The following is a 14,617-nucleotide window of genomic DNA, read 5'->3' as shown; positions in this document are numbered from 1 at the left end:
GTTATCCACTCGCCTCGGCCTTCCAAAGTCCTGGGATTACAGGTGTGAGCCACCTCACCTGGCCAAGTTTTTTGTATTTTTAGTAGAGATGGTCTTGTCATGTCAGCCAGGCTGGTCTCAAACTCCTGGCCTCAATTGATCCACCTGCCTCAGCCTCCCAAAGTCCTGGGATTACAGGCGTGAGCCACCATACCTGGCTAGATATGTTGTGTTTAAGATTTTATTCTCCTCTGCACACATTTCACTACACAGTTTTGAAGCACTCCTGATCACTTGCATGATTACTGTCATCTTTGTTTGAAGGATGTTAAAAAAGGAGCTGAATTCAATATATTACTTTGTAATCACTCATCTAAAATAGAAAGAGGTGTGTTACGCTGTGCATTCTAATTCTTCCCAGTAGGATGCCTCGTTTGGTTTTGTGTGAACCGACAGAGCTTTACAACATTCTGAATCAGGTCACAAAACTATCCAGATTAACAGAACCCAACTATCTCTGTTTATTGGGTAAGTACTTGGGGAAAAAATGGGGGAGGTTGAACACAGTGTCCTTTTGGGAGGGGGAATGAATGACTTTAGAACAGGGGTCCCTGGACCAGGTGAGATGGCACACTCCTGTAATCCTGGCACTTTGGGAGGCCGAGGTGGGTGAATCAGTTGAGGCCAGGAGTTCAAGACTAGCTGGGCCAACAGGGCAAAACGCTACCTCTACTAAAAATATTAAAAAATTAGCCAGGCATGGTGGTGCACACCTGTAATCCCAGCTACTCGGTGTAGGGCTGTTGGCCCCACAGGGTCGTGGGGTGTCCCCTATAGCTGTGCTGAAGCGCAGGATCCAAGAAAGAGACGGGTCACAGAAAAACTGGAAAAGAGCAGCTGGGCTCGGGGGGCCGCACCACCTATGTGTGGAGACAGGCGAGGCCCCGAGCATCTAGAAGCATCTGTATTTATTGGGTACAAGGCAGGGGGAAGGGTCGTGAGTGAGGTCATCTACAGGCTTAATGATAGGGCATACATAATCACATGAGTAGCAGGTGAGAGGGCCACCCCATTATGTCACCTGGGCAGAGAGGTGGGCTGTGCGCAGTAGGGGGGCGTGCCGTGCACAGTAGTAGAGGGTTGTGTAGAAAAAGGGGGTCCATCCCCATTAGGTCACTGAGACAAGGAGGTGGGCTGTGTGCAACAGGTGTCATGCGCAACACTTCTTATCTGGGGGCTGGAGACTTCAAAGGATTCTTATAGAAAGATGCTGTAAACCAGTGCAGTGGGAGCTGACAGACTTGTGCTCTTCTCTAAGATACTTTATGGGAGGATAATTTGAGCTAGCACAGAAGCGAGAAAAGGCTGAAGGTGTACAGCCGCCGTGACTGGTCACACCAGAGGGGTTCTTCTCCCTCGGTTACTTCCAGGATCTCAGGCCTGAGGCCTACTTTCCACAGGAACTGGATGCAAGGTACTACAACTCCTTTATCCGGAGGAGAGGCTCTTGCTCCAAGCCTGCCATACGGCGTATGCCCTTTCAGGCAGGGACGCCACCGCCTGGGTCTTTGGTTCTTGTCCTGGTCTGGCTGTTTTTCCCATATACTGCTTCTGTTCTGTGACTGCTCTAGGCATTCCTCCTACTATAAACTACTATATGGTTATATAGAAGGATTCTATAAATCAGCACTAAATGTGTCAGTACAGCTCTGACTACAATACCTATATGATTATATAGAAAGATTATATAGAACTAAGTATGCTAGATCTAAGTACTAAGTATGATTATATAAGCTAGATACATGTAAGCAGTAAGTTATACTTCAGGCACTAATTCTGTAAACTAATACATGATTATATATAAAGGATTATAAAAAGGAAATAACTGAGTAATAACACTTTAAACTAATATATTCTTCAGGTACTAATTGTGCCTGGGTTTTGCACAGCTCTCCTTCCTCAGTGCCCATGTTGGGGGTTATCCACACTCGGGAGGGTGAGGCGGGAGAATTGCTTGAAGCTGGGAGGTGGAGGTTGGAGTGAACCGAGATTGCACCACTGCATTCCCAGCCTGGGCAACAGAGTGAGACCCTGTCTCAAAAAAGAAAAAAAAACAAGAAAACAAGCAGGGGTCCCCAACCCCCAGTACCAGTCTTCCTGTTAGGAACCAGGCTGAACAGCAGAAGGTGAGGAGCAGCTTCACCTGTAGTTACAGCCACGCCCCTTCGCTCACATTCCTGCTTGAGCTCCGCCTCCTGTCAGATCAGTTGCAGCATTAGATTCTCATAGGAGTGTGACCCTACTGTGAACTGCAGATGCCAGGGATGTAGGTGGCATGCTCCTTATGAGAATCTAATGCCTGATGATCTGTCACTGTCTCCCATCACCCTCAGATGGGACTGTCTAGTTGCAGGAAAACAAGCTCAGGGATCCCATTGATACTACGTGGTGGTGAGTTACAGAATTATTTCAATATATATTACAATGTCATAACAATAGAAATAAAATACGCAAAAAATGTAATGCGCTGGAGTTATCCCCAATTCATCCCCAACCCCACAGTCCTGTCCTGTGGAAAAATTGTCTTCCACTAAACTGGTCCCTGGTGCTAAAGAAGCTGGGGATTGCTGCTTTAGAAAGCTGTTAAGAGGCCAGGTGCGGTGGCTCATGCCTGTAATCCCAGCGTCTTGTGAGACCAAGGCAGGAAAATCGCTTGAACCTGGGAGGCAGAGGTTGCAGTGAGCTGAGATCATGCCCCTGCACTCCAGCCTGGATGGGGATTTAGTGTGAGCTCACTTCAAATTTGATTTCTTCCTTTCCCTCCCTCCCTCCCTTGCTTCCTCCATTTCTTTATTTATTTGAGACAAAATCTTGCTCTGTTGCCCAGGCTGGAGGGCAACGGCATGATGTTGGCTCACCTCAACCTCCACTTGCCAGGTTTAAGTGATTCTCTTTCCTCAACCTCCTGAGTAGCTGGGATTACAGGCATGCGCCACCACGCCCAGCTAATTTTTGTATTTTTAGTAGAGACAGGATTTTGCCATGTTGACCAGGCCTCCTGGCCTCAAGTGATCCACTCGCCTCAGCCTCCCAAAGTGTTAGGATTACAAGGGTGAGCCATCGCGCAGCCCTGCATCTCAAGTTTTAAACCAACAATGACTATCCCTTAGCTGCCCAACAAATAGATGTTGATGACGATGGAAGTCCTCTAAGTAGTTTGGTCATGTGCTCCTTTGCAAATTCAGTTCTTAGTTAAATACTTTTCCTTTCCAGATGTCCGTTCCAAACGGGAATATGACGAGAGCCACGTGATTACAGCCCTTCACGTGAAGAAGGTACGTGGGCAGAGCCAGGATCTGAGGTAGGCTGGCTACACTGCAGCCAGCTGGGGAAGAAGGGGAGGTTTTACCCTCAATCCAGCGGGCAGCAGAGGCTGGACTGTTTTCTCTGCGTCCACCATGGTGGTCTTCCACACCTCTCACTCTCACACATTTTCTCAGGTATCCTCCCATCCCCCAATAATTATCAACACTCCATTAGACAAATATTGATTTTTTTTTTTTTTTTTTTGAGACAGGATCTTGCTCTGTCACCCAGGCTGGAGTGCAGTGACACGATCATAGCTCACTGCAGCCTTAAACTCCTGGGCTTGGCCAGATGCAGTGGCTCATGTCTGTAATCCCAGCACTTTGGGATGCCGAGGTGGGTGGATCACCTGAGATTAGGAGTTTGAGACCAGCCTGGCCAGCATGGTGAAATCCCATCTCTACTACAAATACAAATATTAGCTGGGTGTGATGGTTCACGCCTGTAGTCCCAGCTACTCAGGAGGCTGAGGCAGGAGAAATCACTTTATTTCTCAGGAGCTACTCAGGAGGCGGAGGTTGCAGTTAGCTGAGATCACACCATTGTACTTCAGCCTGGGTGACAGAGTGAGACTCGGTTTCAAAAAACCTCCTGGGCTCAAGCGATCCTAACCCGCTCAGCCTCCAGAGTAGCTGGGACTACAAGGGGCTGCCACCATGCCTGACTAATTTTTGGATTGTTTTGTAGAAATGGGGTTGTACTGTGTTGTCCAGGCTGCTCTTGAACTCCTGGCTCTAGCTGTCCTCCCGCCCTGGCCTCCCAAAGCGCTGGTATCACACTTGTGAGCCACGAGGCCTGGCCAGATATTGATTTAATTCCTTGATGTGCCAGGTACTGTTCCAGACCTCGGGAACACAACAGAATATAACAGCCTGACCTCATCCCTGCCCTCATGGAACTTTCTCTCTCTTTTTTTCTTTTTAGTTATTTTTTCTGTTTTTGTTGTTTTTATTTTATTTTTTTCATTTTTATCTTTATTTTTGGAGTTTTATTTTTTAAATTAATTTTTAGGGAAAGGTCTTGCTCTGTCACCCGGGCAGGGGTGCAGTGGCACAATCATGGCTTGAACTCCTGGGTTCAAGCCATCCTCCCACCTCAGCCTCCTGAGTAGCTGGAACTACAGACTTCTGCCATTAGGCAAATTTTTTTTTTTTTTTTTAAACAGGATCTTATTATGTTGCCCAGGCTGTTACAGACCTTCTGTTCTAGTCACCAAACAGACAATACACTCCAGAGATAACTGGCTATAATCCAAAGATGGAAACCCCTCCCTTTTTTCCTTCCCATCCCATCCCATCTTCCCTTCCCTCTCCTGAGAAGTGGACAGAGCCCTGCAGTCACCACATCCCCTACTACAGTGAGAATTCTCCCCATACCTCCAGTGTGTCTTCTCCCTCCAGTCATTGCGAAGCCTGGCCACCTTCACCCAGGATCTGTCTCTGTCCTCCTCAGTCCTGATCACATTCTCTGCCCTTCACTTGGAGGTTCTCTTGGACTTCTCTATTATTTTCTATCTCTTTGGTTCACCTTCATTTTCTTTTTTTTTTTGAGATAGAGTCTCGTCCTGTCCCCCAGGCTGGAGTGCAATGGCGTGGCGCGATCTTGGCTCACTGCAACCTCCACCTCCCAGGTTCAAGCAATTCTCCTGCCTCAGCCTCCTGAGTAGCTGGGATTACAGTCATGCACCTCCACACCCAGCTAATTTTTTGTATTTTTAATAGAGACAGGGTTTCACCATGTTGGCCAGGCTGGTCTCAAACTCCTGCCTTTGTGTTCCATCTGCCTGTAGCCTCCCAAAGTGCTGGGATTACAGGTGTGAGCTACTGTGCCCAGCTGGTTCACCTTCATTTTCTCCTTCTGCCACCTGAAGATAACTGTTGGTCTGTACTCCTTGATCTCCGTATCTGTCAGGGTACTTTCTTGCCAGAGATTTCACTGGAACTTAGAGCTGCAATGATATATGCATGTGCAATTAGCAGTCCTGTCAAGTTTACTTCTAAAATTGTGGGCTGGGCATGATGGCTTACACCTCTAATCCTAGCACTTTGGGAGGCCAAGATGGGAGAATTGCTTGAGTCCGGGAGTTCAAAACCAGCCTGGGCAACGTAGCAAGACTCCTGTCTCTACAAAAAAATCGAAAGATTAGCTCAGTGTGGTGGTGCACATTTGTAGTACTGGCTACTTGGGAGGCCGAGGTGGGAGGATCGCTTGAGCCCAAGAGGTTGATTGCACCACTACACTCCAGCCTGGGTGACAGAGCAAGACCCTGTCTCAAAAGTAATAAAATAAAATTTTGTCTTCAAAAATTCTCCTCTACTCCCCATTTCCGCTGTGTACTCTTATGCACCCCATCTCTGCTCCTTTTTCTACGCATAACTCAATGACTCGGCAGGGAGCATGGGCAGGGTATATTTTTCCAGGATATTTCCCCGTCCCAATCCATCATTATTGTCTTTTTGTCTTTTATTTTTTTTGAGACAGAATCTTGTTCTATCTGCCCAGGCTGGAGTGCAGTGGTGCGATCTCGGCTCACTGCAACCTCCATCTCCCAGGTTCAAGCAATTCTCCTGCCTCAGTCTGCCAAGTAGCTGGGGTTGCAGGCACCTGCCACCATACCCGACTAATTTTTGTATTTTTAGTAGAGATGGAGTTTTGCCATGTTGGCCAGGCTGGTCTTGAACTCCTGATCTCAAGTGATCCGGCTGCCTCAGCCTCCCAAAGTGCTGGGATTACAGGTGTGAGCCACCGCACCCGGCCCACCATCTCACTGTTAATCCCCATTAAAGGCCTCTTTCTTCAACCTGTTCAGAGCCCCTCGTGGTATATGGGCCTCTGTTCCCACTGAGCTCTCAAGTCTGTGCATTTCTTTGATTCTGGCAGCACCTCCTGCTCTGGGAAAGAGACGTTCTCTCCGCCTCTGCCCCTCAGTGCCTCTCATTTAGGCTGATAGCTCTTGCCTTCCCTCCCTAACGTCCCAGTTTGCAGATCGAGGCCTTCAGGGCATCCCCAGCCCCAGCAGGACAGAAAGGCTCCCAGCTCCGTGTTCGCAGCCTTCCTGGATCTGACCACATCTCTCTCCAGCCTCATCCGCAGTACACGTCCACTCTCACTGACGCCTCAGCAGCCCTGTGCTGCCACGTTTCCTTGCTTCTGTGATGCATGTGTATCCCATACTGTAACATTTTTTGAAAACAGGATATGTCCTACCATTGATTTGTATGGAGTGCCGCTCTCTCGCCCAGGCTGGAGTGCAGTGGCACGATCTCGGCTCAATGTAACCTCTGCCTCCTGGGTTCAAGCAATTCTCTCACCTCAGCCTTCCGAGTAGCTAGGACTACAGGCCTGTGCCACCACACCCGGCAAAATTTTTTTTTTTTTGGTATTTTAGTAGAGATGGGGTTTTACCGCGTTGCCCAGGCTGGTCTTGAATGCCTGAGCTCAGGCAATCTGCCTGCCTTGGCCTCCCAAAGTGCTAGGATTACAGGCGTGAGCCACCTCGCCCAGCCTGTTTTTATTTGTTTTGTTTTGAGACAGGGTCTCATTCTGTCACCCAGGCTGGAGTGCAGTGGCACCATCACTGCTCACTGCAGCTTTGAACTCCTAGGATCAAGCAATCCTCCCACCTCAGCCTTCCCAGTAGCTGGGACCATAGGCATGCACCACCATACTCAGCTAACTTGTATTTCTTGTAGAGATGGGGTCTTGCTATGTTGCCCAGGCTGGTCTTGAACTCCCAGGTTCAAGCGATCCTCCCTCCTCAGCCTCCCAAAGTGCTGGGATGACAGGCCTGAGCACCAGGCCTGGCCTGATTTGTATTTTTAATATGGTGGTGTCTCTTTCCCAAAAAGTGGGTGTGGTGAACATCTTTTGTTTTTCTGCCCAATACCTCCCCCTTTTGGGGGGCAAATTCTCCTCTCTCTGCTCAAACCATGGGTTTCTAGTGGCACTCTCTAAAATAACATCCTGGCCCAGCGCAGTGGCTTGTGCCTGTAATCCCAACACTTTCGGAGGCTGAGCTGGTCTGAGACTTGAGTCCAAGAGTTCAAGACCAGACTGGACAACATAGTGGGACCCCAGAAGGCATTTGTTTACTGCCTTCTTTTTGAGTGTTTGTTGTTGTTGTTGTTGTTTTGAAAAAGAGTTTCACCCTGTCACCCAGGCTCGAGTGCAGTGATGTGATCTCGGCTCACTGCAACCTCTACCTCCTAGGGTCAAGCCATTCTCCTGCCTCAGCCTCAGCCTCCTAAGTAGCTGGGACTACAGGCATGCGCCACCACACTCGGCTAATTTTTGTATTTTTAGTAGAGATGGGATTTTACCCTGTTGGCCAGGCTGATCTCGAACTCCTGGCCTCAGGTAATCTGCCTGCCTTGACCTCCCAAAGTGCTGGGATTACAGGCATGAATCACTGCACCTGGCCTTGTTGTTATTGTTTTGAGACAGGTCTTGCTTTGTCTTGCTCTGTCACCCAGGCTGGAGTACAGTGGTACAATCATAGCTCATTGCAGCTATAGCTCACCTCCAAGGCTCAAGCGATCTGCTCACCTCAGCCTCCCGAGTAGCTGGGACTACAGGTGCACTCCACCACACCTGACTTTTTTGTATCTTCAAATATATATAGAGAGAGATATAAATTAGCCAGGCGTGGTGGTGTATGCCCATGATCCCAGCCACTCAGGAGGCTGAAGTTGGAGGGTCATTTGAGCCCAGGAGTTCAAGGCTGCAATGAGCTATGACTGCACCACTGCAGTCCAGCCTGGGCAACTCAGTGAGACCCTGTCTCTAAAGCAACATAAAATCATAACCAGGACCCTGGCTGCAGTGATTGGTCATGGGTCTGGGATGAAAGCTGAGCCAATCAGAATTGGAATTAGAGAAGGGTATCTCTGTCCAGCCTGGTGGTAGAACTGGGAAGCCAGGAGTCTGAGCATTGCCGGGGTGTGTGGCTCAAGCCTCTGGAGGAAATCCTCTGAGAAGGGGAAGTCAGTGTGCAGGGGGAAGGGGAGAGAAGGAGAGCTCAAAGGAGATCTGGCCTTTAGGGCCTCTGGGTCCTAAAGCCAGCTGGTTTAGGTTTGGAAACCAGCTGCATCTTTGCCTTGCCTGGAGTGTTATCTGCCAATAAGTCCCTCTTTTGTGCGTACTCCTGATCAAATTGGTAGTACATCTTATCCAGTGTCTGTTTGTTTTTTTTTTTTTTCTGAGACAGAGTCTTACTCTGCTTGAGTGCAGTGTTGCAATCATAGCTCACTGCAGCCTTGCAGTGAACTCCAGGGTTCAAGCAATCCTCCCACCTCAGCCTCCCAGGCAGCTGGGATTATAGGCATGAGCCACCATGACTAGCCATATTTGATCTTCTAGTTCATCTCATTTCTTCTGCTCACTCATGACTTCTGCTTCTACACACTGTCTACCTACTGCCTTCTTTTTGGGTGTCTTTTGTTTTGTTTTTTTGTTGTTGTTTTGGGACAGGGTCTTGTTCTGTCACCCAGGCTGGAGTGCGGTGACACAATCACAGCTCACTGCAGCCTCCATCTCCTGGGCTCAAGTGATCCTCCCACTTCAGCCTCCTGAGTAGCTGGGACTATAGGAACATGCCACCATGCCTGGCTGATTTTTGTATTTTTTTTTTTCATAGAGACAGTGGTCTTGCTGTGTTGCCCAGGCTGGTCTCAAACTCCTGGCCTCAAGCAGTCCTCCTGCCTTGGCCTCCCAAAGTGCTGGGATTACAGGCGCAAACCCCCACATCCAGTCTGGTGCTTCTAGATTCAGTCTCCCATGCCAAACACCCTCTCTATGAGAAAGGATGTCACAATTCAATTGACCACAGTTTCTCTGACACCAGGGCACCTAACAGGCTGTGGACCAGTCAGCAGACCAGCCGTTCTTTGGTCAGGCACTTCTCTCTGATCCAGTCAGCTGTGGTCAGCTTTTATCAGAAGGAGACATAGTTGCAGAGGGATTTAACAGACTCTCCATCCACTGTCAAAGTGCTTCTGGGCCTGTGTCTGTAGTCAGGCAAGAGAATGCAGTCTTAGCTCCCCCCAGTGCTGGTATGCAAGGAGTCTCTGCCCAACCAAACCTGCCCACCAACAGACTTCTCTTGAGTGTTTTTTTTTTTTAAAGAAAGAAAGAAAAAGAAGACTGAAGAAGAGGAAGAAAAAGGAAGAGAGAGAGAGAATGGGAGTATTGCTTTCTTGCCCAGGCTAGAATGCAGTTTAGTAATGGGTATTGAAAACCTCTTTTATACCAATAATTATACTTAATGATGTAGACAGGAAGGAATAAGGGAAGAAAATAACAAACAAGCAGCCAACCAATATTTCATTTAAACCTATGAAATGCTATGCGATTACTGAGGAGTGATTTACTTCCAATTATGTAGTCACTTTTGGAATAGGTGTGAGGTGGTAATGTATGTTTTGTGTATTTGAAGTGGAGAGTTCTATAAATGTTTATTAAGTTTACTTGTTCCGGGTCTGAGTTCAAATCCTGGATGTCCTTGTTAATTTTCTGTCTCTTTGATCTATAGAATCGTTAGCTCTTCTTGTTACATTGATCCTTTTGCCATTATATAATGTCCTTCTTTGCCTCTTTTGATCTTTGTTGCTTTAAAGTCTACTTTATCAGAGGCAAGAATTGCATCTCCTGCTTTTTGTTTATTTATTTTTACTCTCTGGTTGGTTGGTAAATCTTCCTCCTTCTCTTTGAGTCTTTGTGTATCGTTGCATGTGAGATGGGTCTGGATGCAGCATACCAATGGGTTTTGGCTTTTTATCCAATTAGAATATATATAAGTTTAATACTGGCATTTGATGCTAGCTGGCTGTTTTGCCCATTAGTTAGTGTAAATTTTTCATTGTGTTAATGCTCTTTGCTTTTTGATATATTTTTGGAAAGGCTGATATTGGTTGTTCCTTTATATGTATAGTGCTTCTTTCAGAAGCTCTTGTAAAGCAGGCCTGGTGGTGGTAAAGTCTCTAATTACTTGTTTGTTCACAAAAGATTTAATTTTTCCTTCTCTTACTCTTAAAAAGCTTAGTTTGGCTGGATATGAAATTCTGGGTTGAAAGTTCTTTTCTTTAAGGATGTTAAATATTGGTCCCCACTCTTTTCTGGCTTGTAGGGTTTCTGCTGAGAGATCTGCTGTAAGTCTGATAGGTTTCTCTTTATGGGTAATCTGACCTTTCTCTCTGGCTGCCCTTAGTATTTTCTCCTTCATTTCAACCCTAATAAATCCCGCGATTATGTGCCTTGGGATTGGTCTTCTTGAAGAATATCTTTGTGGTGGTCTCTGTATTACCTGGAGTTGAATATTACCCTGCCTTGCTAGGTTGGGAAAGTTTTCCTGAATGATATCCTGAAGAGTATTTTGGGTTCATTCTTTTTGTCACATTCAGGTACACCTATCAAACGTAAATTAGGTCTTTTCACATAGTCCCATATTTCCTGGAGACTTTGCTCATTCCTTTTTATCCTTTTTTCTCCAATCTTGTCTTCTCATTTCATTTCACTGAGCTGGTCCTCGACTTCTGATATCCTTTCTTCTGCTTGATCAATTCGACTGTTTAAACTTGTGCATGCTTCATGAAGTTCTCGTGTTGTGTTTTTCAGCTCCATCAATTCACTTATGTTCCTCTCTAAATTGTCCATTCTTGTTAACATTTTGTCTAACCTTTTTTCAAGGTTCTTAGTTTCTTTGCATTGGGTTAGAACAAGTTCTTTTAATTCACAGAAGTTTCTTATCACCCACCTTTTGAAATCTGCTTCTGTTTTTGGAACACACCGTTCTCCATTAAGCCTTGTTCCGTTACTGATGAGGAATTGTGATCCCCTGTAGAGGGAGAGGCATTCTGATTTTGATTATTCTCTGCCTTTTTAGTTTGGTTTCTTCCCTTCATTATATATTTATCCCTCTGTCGTCTTTGTAATTACCAACTTTCTAACTAGGTCTCTGAGCGGACATCCAACTTGTTGATTCCCAGCACCGAAATCTGAGCAATCCACTGCTCCGGCCAAAACAGCGGTGTTAAGATTGATGGTGCTTTTCTGCCCGGGAATCTCCGGACTCTGCACCAAGAACTGCCACGCTGAGGCGCCAGCAAAACAGCCGCGCCAGCCACAAGAGTCGCCCTGGCGACCCATGGGGCTCCTCCGCTGGGAATCTCTTGGTCTGTGAGCAACAAATATTTGTCTGAAAGTGTGGCGTCCTCTCGTTCTCTGAGCTTTCACTGGGAGCTACGAGCCCAAGCTGCTAGTGATCAGCCATCTTGCATCTCTCTTCTCTTGTGTTTTTTTAAGAAAATGAATGAATATCTTCTTCCGGAGTCTGTGGACCTGGAGTGTGTGAAGTACTGCGTGGTGTATGATAACAGCACCAGCACTCTGGAGGTACTCTTTGATGACGACGATGGTTCAGACTCGGATAGTGCTGGCAAAGGTGGGTTTTCTGTGACAGCAGCAGGAATAACAGGTAATAGCTGTTGGACAAATTTGTTATAGGGCCAACAGGTTCGTATGCCCGTGGCGCGGGAACAGGCCCATGACACACAGCAGGGTTTGCGTCAGAGAAAGAGCTTCCTGATCACAGGAGATGGGAGGAGGCCCTCAAATCCATCTCCCCAAGGAGTTGTGGAATGGGTTTTGTTGGTGGTGGTGGTGGTTTTTTGTTTTGTTTTTTTCTTGAGACAGAGTCTCGCTCTGTTGCCAGGCTGGAATGCAATGGCGCTATCTCTGCTGACTGCAACTTTGCAACCTCTGCCTCCCTGGTTCAAGTGATTCTCCTGTCTCAGCCTCCCAAGTAGCAGGGATTACAGGTGCACGCCACCATGCCTAGCTAATTTTTGTACTTTTAGTAGAGACAGGGTTTCACCATGTCAGCCAGGATGGTCTCGATCTCTTGACCTTGTGATCTGCTCGCCTCAACCTCCCAAAGTGCTGTGGTTACAGGTGTGAGCTACTGCACCCAGCCAGAATGGGGCTTTTAAGGGGATTGGGGAGGGTGAGGGGCTGAAAAGTTGGGGTTATTGATTGGTCGAGGAAAGGGAATGAAGTCATTGGGACGTGGAAACTGCGTTCTTTGGTGAATCAGCTCTTGGGGGGCCCTTCAGAGCAGCTGTCAGTGGTTTCATTGGTGTGCAGGACCTGAAATAATATCTCTAAGGGAAAACAGTGTTTCATAACATTCAAGTTGTCATCTACAGAGCAGGGAAGGGGAACTGTGTTCTTATAACAGTCCATGTGATTCCAGCACAGTCAGCATCAAGCAGCTGTGAGCAAGCAGGTTGGAGAGCAAGCAAGGTGACCTAGTAAGGAAGGCTGAATGTGCTTCCAGCTTGGCTTATTTTCACTTGTTTCCCTGCTTCCTTTCCTGATTAATTTCATAACGTTTATGGGGACAGTTTCACATGTGCCATGTGCCAGGAAGCAAGTGCTTCACCTGGGTCTGTTCACGTAGTCTGCAGAACAACTTACAGGGATGCTAACATCAAGAGCTGTGAGGGTGCCGGGCCCAGTGACTCATACCTGTAATCCCAGCACTTTGGGAGGCTGAGGCAGGAGGATCACCTGAGCCCAGGAGTTCAAGACCAATCGGAGTGATATGCTGAGATCTGGTTCCCAGCTCATTTATTTCCTTTTTTGTAGGGACTGGGTCTTGTTGTGTTGCGTAGGCTGAGACTTAAGCTTTTAAAAGTGTGTGGACATATTTTTAAACCATCACACCTGTAAGTGGTAGGGCTAGGATTCAAACCCAGACCTTTCAGCTCTGTCTTGTCTCCTGGGGATTGGGAGCGTGCAGCCCCGAGTCAGAACAATAAAGCGCGGTCAGTTCCAGTGTGCTCCATTGAACCTCTGAGGCTCTGCTGTGTTCTTCATGAGCCCCTAGTTTTGGGCTGACCACTGGGAGCTCTGCTTCTAGGAATCAGTAGCCAATGAACGTGTGTGGGTGCAGTTACAGAAGCTGGGCGCACTCACACTAACTGCCACTAGGCGGCGCTATGCGCCCACCTTTCATAAAACCAGCGGTCTGGACTTTCTTCCCAGGAGGTCCTTGGCCAGGAAATTCTCCCTTTTTTCCTAAGCTTATCCTGTGGGGCTCCGGTCTGCAATCTGAGAACTGTAAGCTGGACCTTGAAATCCTAGCAGATGGTGCTCGACAGGGATAATCCCCTTTATGTTCTGTAACTGACCTCACTTTGCTATGGGGCCCCATTCACAGGAAACCACAATGACGCGGACAACTTCGGCACTCAAGCCAACTTTTCTTGTTTCAAATGTCATCCTTCAGGCCATTGCAAAGTCTTTGGGGTTACAAGACCATCTCAGGGCTTCTCTCAACACCCCTCTTTCCTTTTTTTTTGAGTCAGCGTCTCACTCTGTTGCCCAGGCTGGTCTTGAACCCTTGGCTTCAAGGAGTTCTCTTGTATTAGCCTCCCAAAGTGCTGGGATTATAGGCATGAGCCACCATGCCTGGCCTGGACTCTCTGACTTCTGAGCCAGGCCCTGTGGGGTGAGCTTTGGCTCCTGTCTTGACAGCTGCAGATTTTCTCTCAGTCTGGCTGCAGACTCCAGATCTTCCTCTCAGTGCCATCTCTCAGACAGGTCCCAGCCACTTAAATCCTCCTCAGCTCCTTCTGGAATTGTCTTTGTCTCCCTGAACAAAAATTCAATATGGAAGCAGAGTTGGCCAGGCACAGTGGCTCATACCTGCAGTCTCAGCACTTTGTGAGGCTGAGGCATTAGGATCACTTGAAGCCATGAATTTGAGACCAGCCTGGGCAACATGGCAAGGCCTGGCTCTACCAAAAATACAAAAAAAATTTAGCCGGGGATGGTGGTACACGCCTATAGCCCCAGCTACTCAGGAGGCTGAGGCAGGAAGATCACTTAGGCCCAGGAGGTCAAGGCTGCAGTGAGCTATGACTGTACCACTGCATTTCAGCCTGGGTAACACATAGTAAGACCCAGTCTCAAAAATAAATAAATAAAACTTTAAAAAAATATTTTTTTTATTTTTTTGAGACGGAGTTTCGGTCTTGTTGCCCAGGCTGGAATGCAATGATGTGATCTCGGCTCACTGCAACCTCTGCCTCCCAGATTCAATCTGCCTCCCAGATTCACTTCCCAAAGTGCTGGGATTACAGGCGCAAGCCACTGCGCCCAGCCTCATTCCTTTTTATGGATGAGTAATATTCCACTATGTGGACAGACCACATTCTGTTCCACCCATTTAGCTACTGATAGACACTTGGGTTGCTCGTGCCTTTTGGCTATT

General features: G+C 47.4%; 1 protein-coding gene across 12 annotated transcripts in view; it reads left to right on the top strand.

The window, feature by feature from the left end:
* Positions 1-14,617, top strand: part of STYXL1 (serine/threonine/tyrosine interacting like 1) — a 55,579-nt gene that overhangs the window by 17,944 nt on the left and 23,018 nt on the right. For 6 of the 12 annotated variants that reach the window (XM_064375684.1, XM_064375677.1, XM_064375680.1 and 3 more), the window contains 3 exons: positions 401-507; positions 3,253-3,314; positions 11,644-11,782. In XM_064375684.1, coding sequence (XP_064231754.1) covers positions 401-507; positions 3,253-3,314; positions 11,644-11,782 — 308 coding nt within the window. Of the gene's footprint in view, positions 1-400; positions 508-3,252; positions 3,315-11,643; positions 11,783-14,617 lie in introns of those variants that run through there. The other 6 variants (XM_064375682.1, XM_064375683.1, XM_064375688.1 and 3 more) reach the window with 4 other exon arrangements.

This window comes from Aotus nancymaae, unplaced genomic scaffold (assembly GCF_030222135.1).
Source record: "Aotus nancymaae isolate 86718 unplaced genomic scaffold, 86718_ANA_hifiasm-v0.15.2.pri h1tg000012l, whole genome shotgun sequence".
Lineage (NCBI taxonomy): Eukaryota > Metazoa > Chordata > Mammalia > Primates > Aotidae > Aotus > Aotus nancymaae.
Note: the sequence above shows the minus strand (reverse complement) of the source record. Positions and strands in the feature narration are given on the sequence as shown.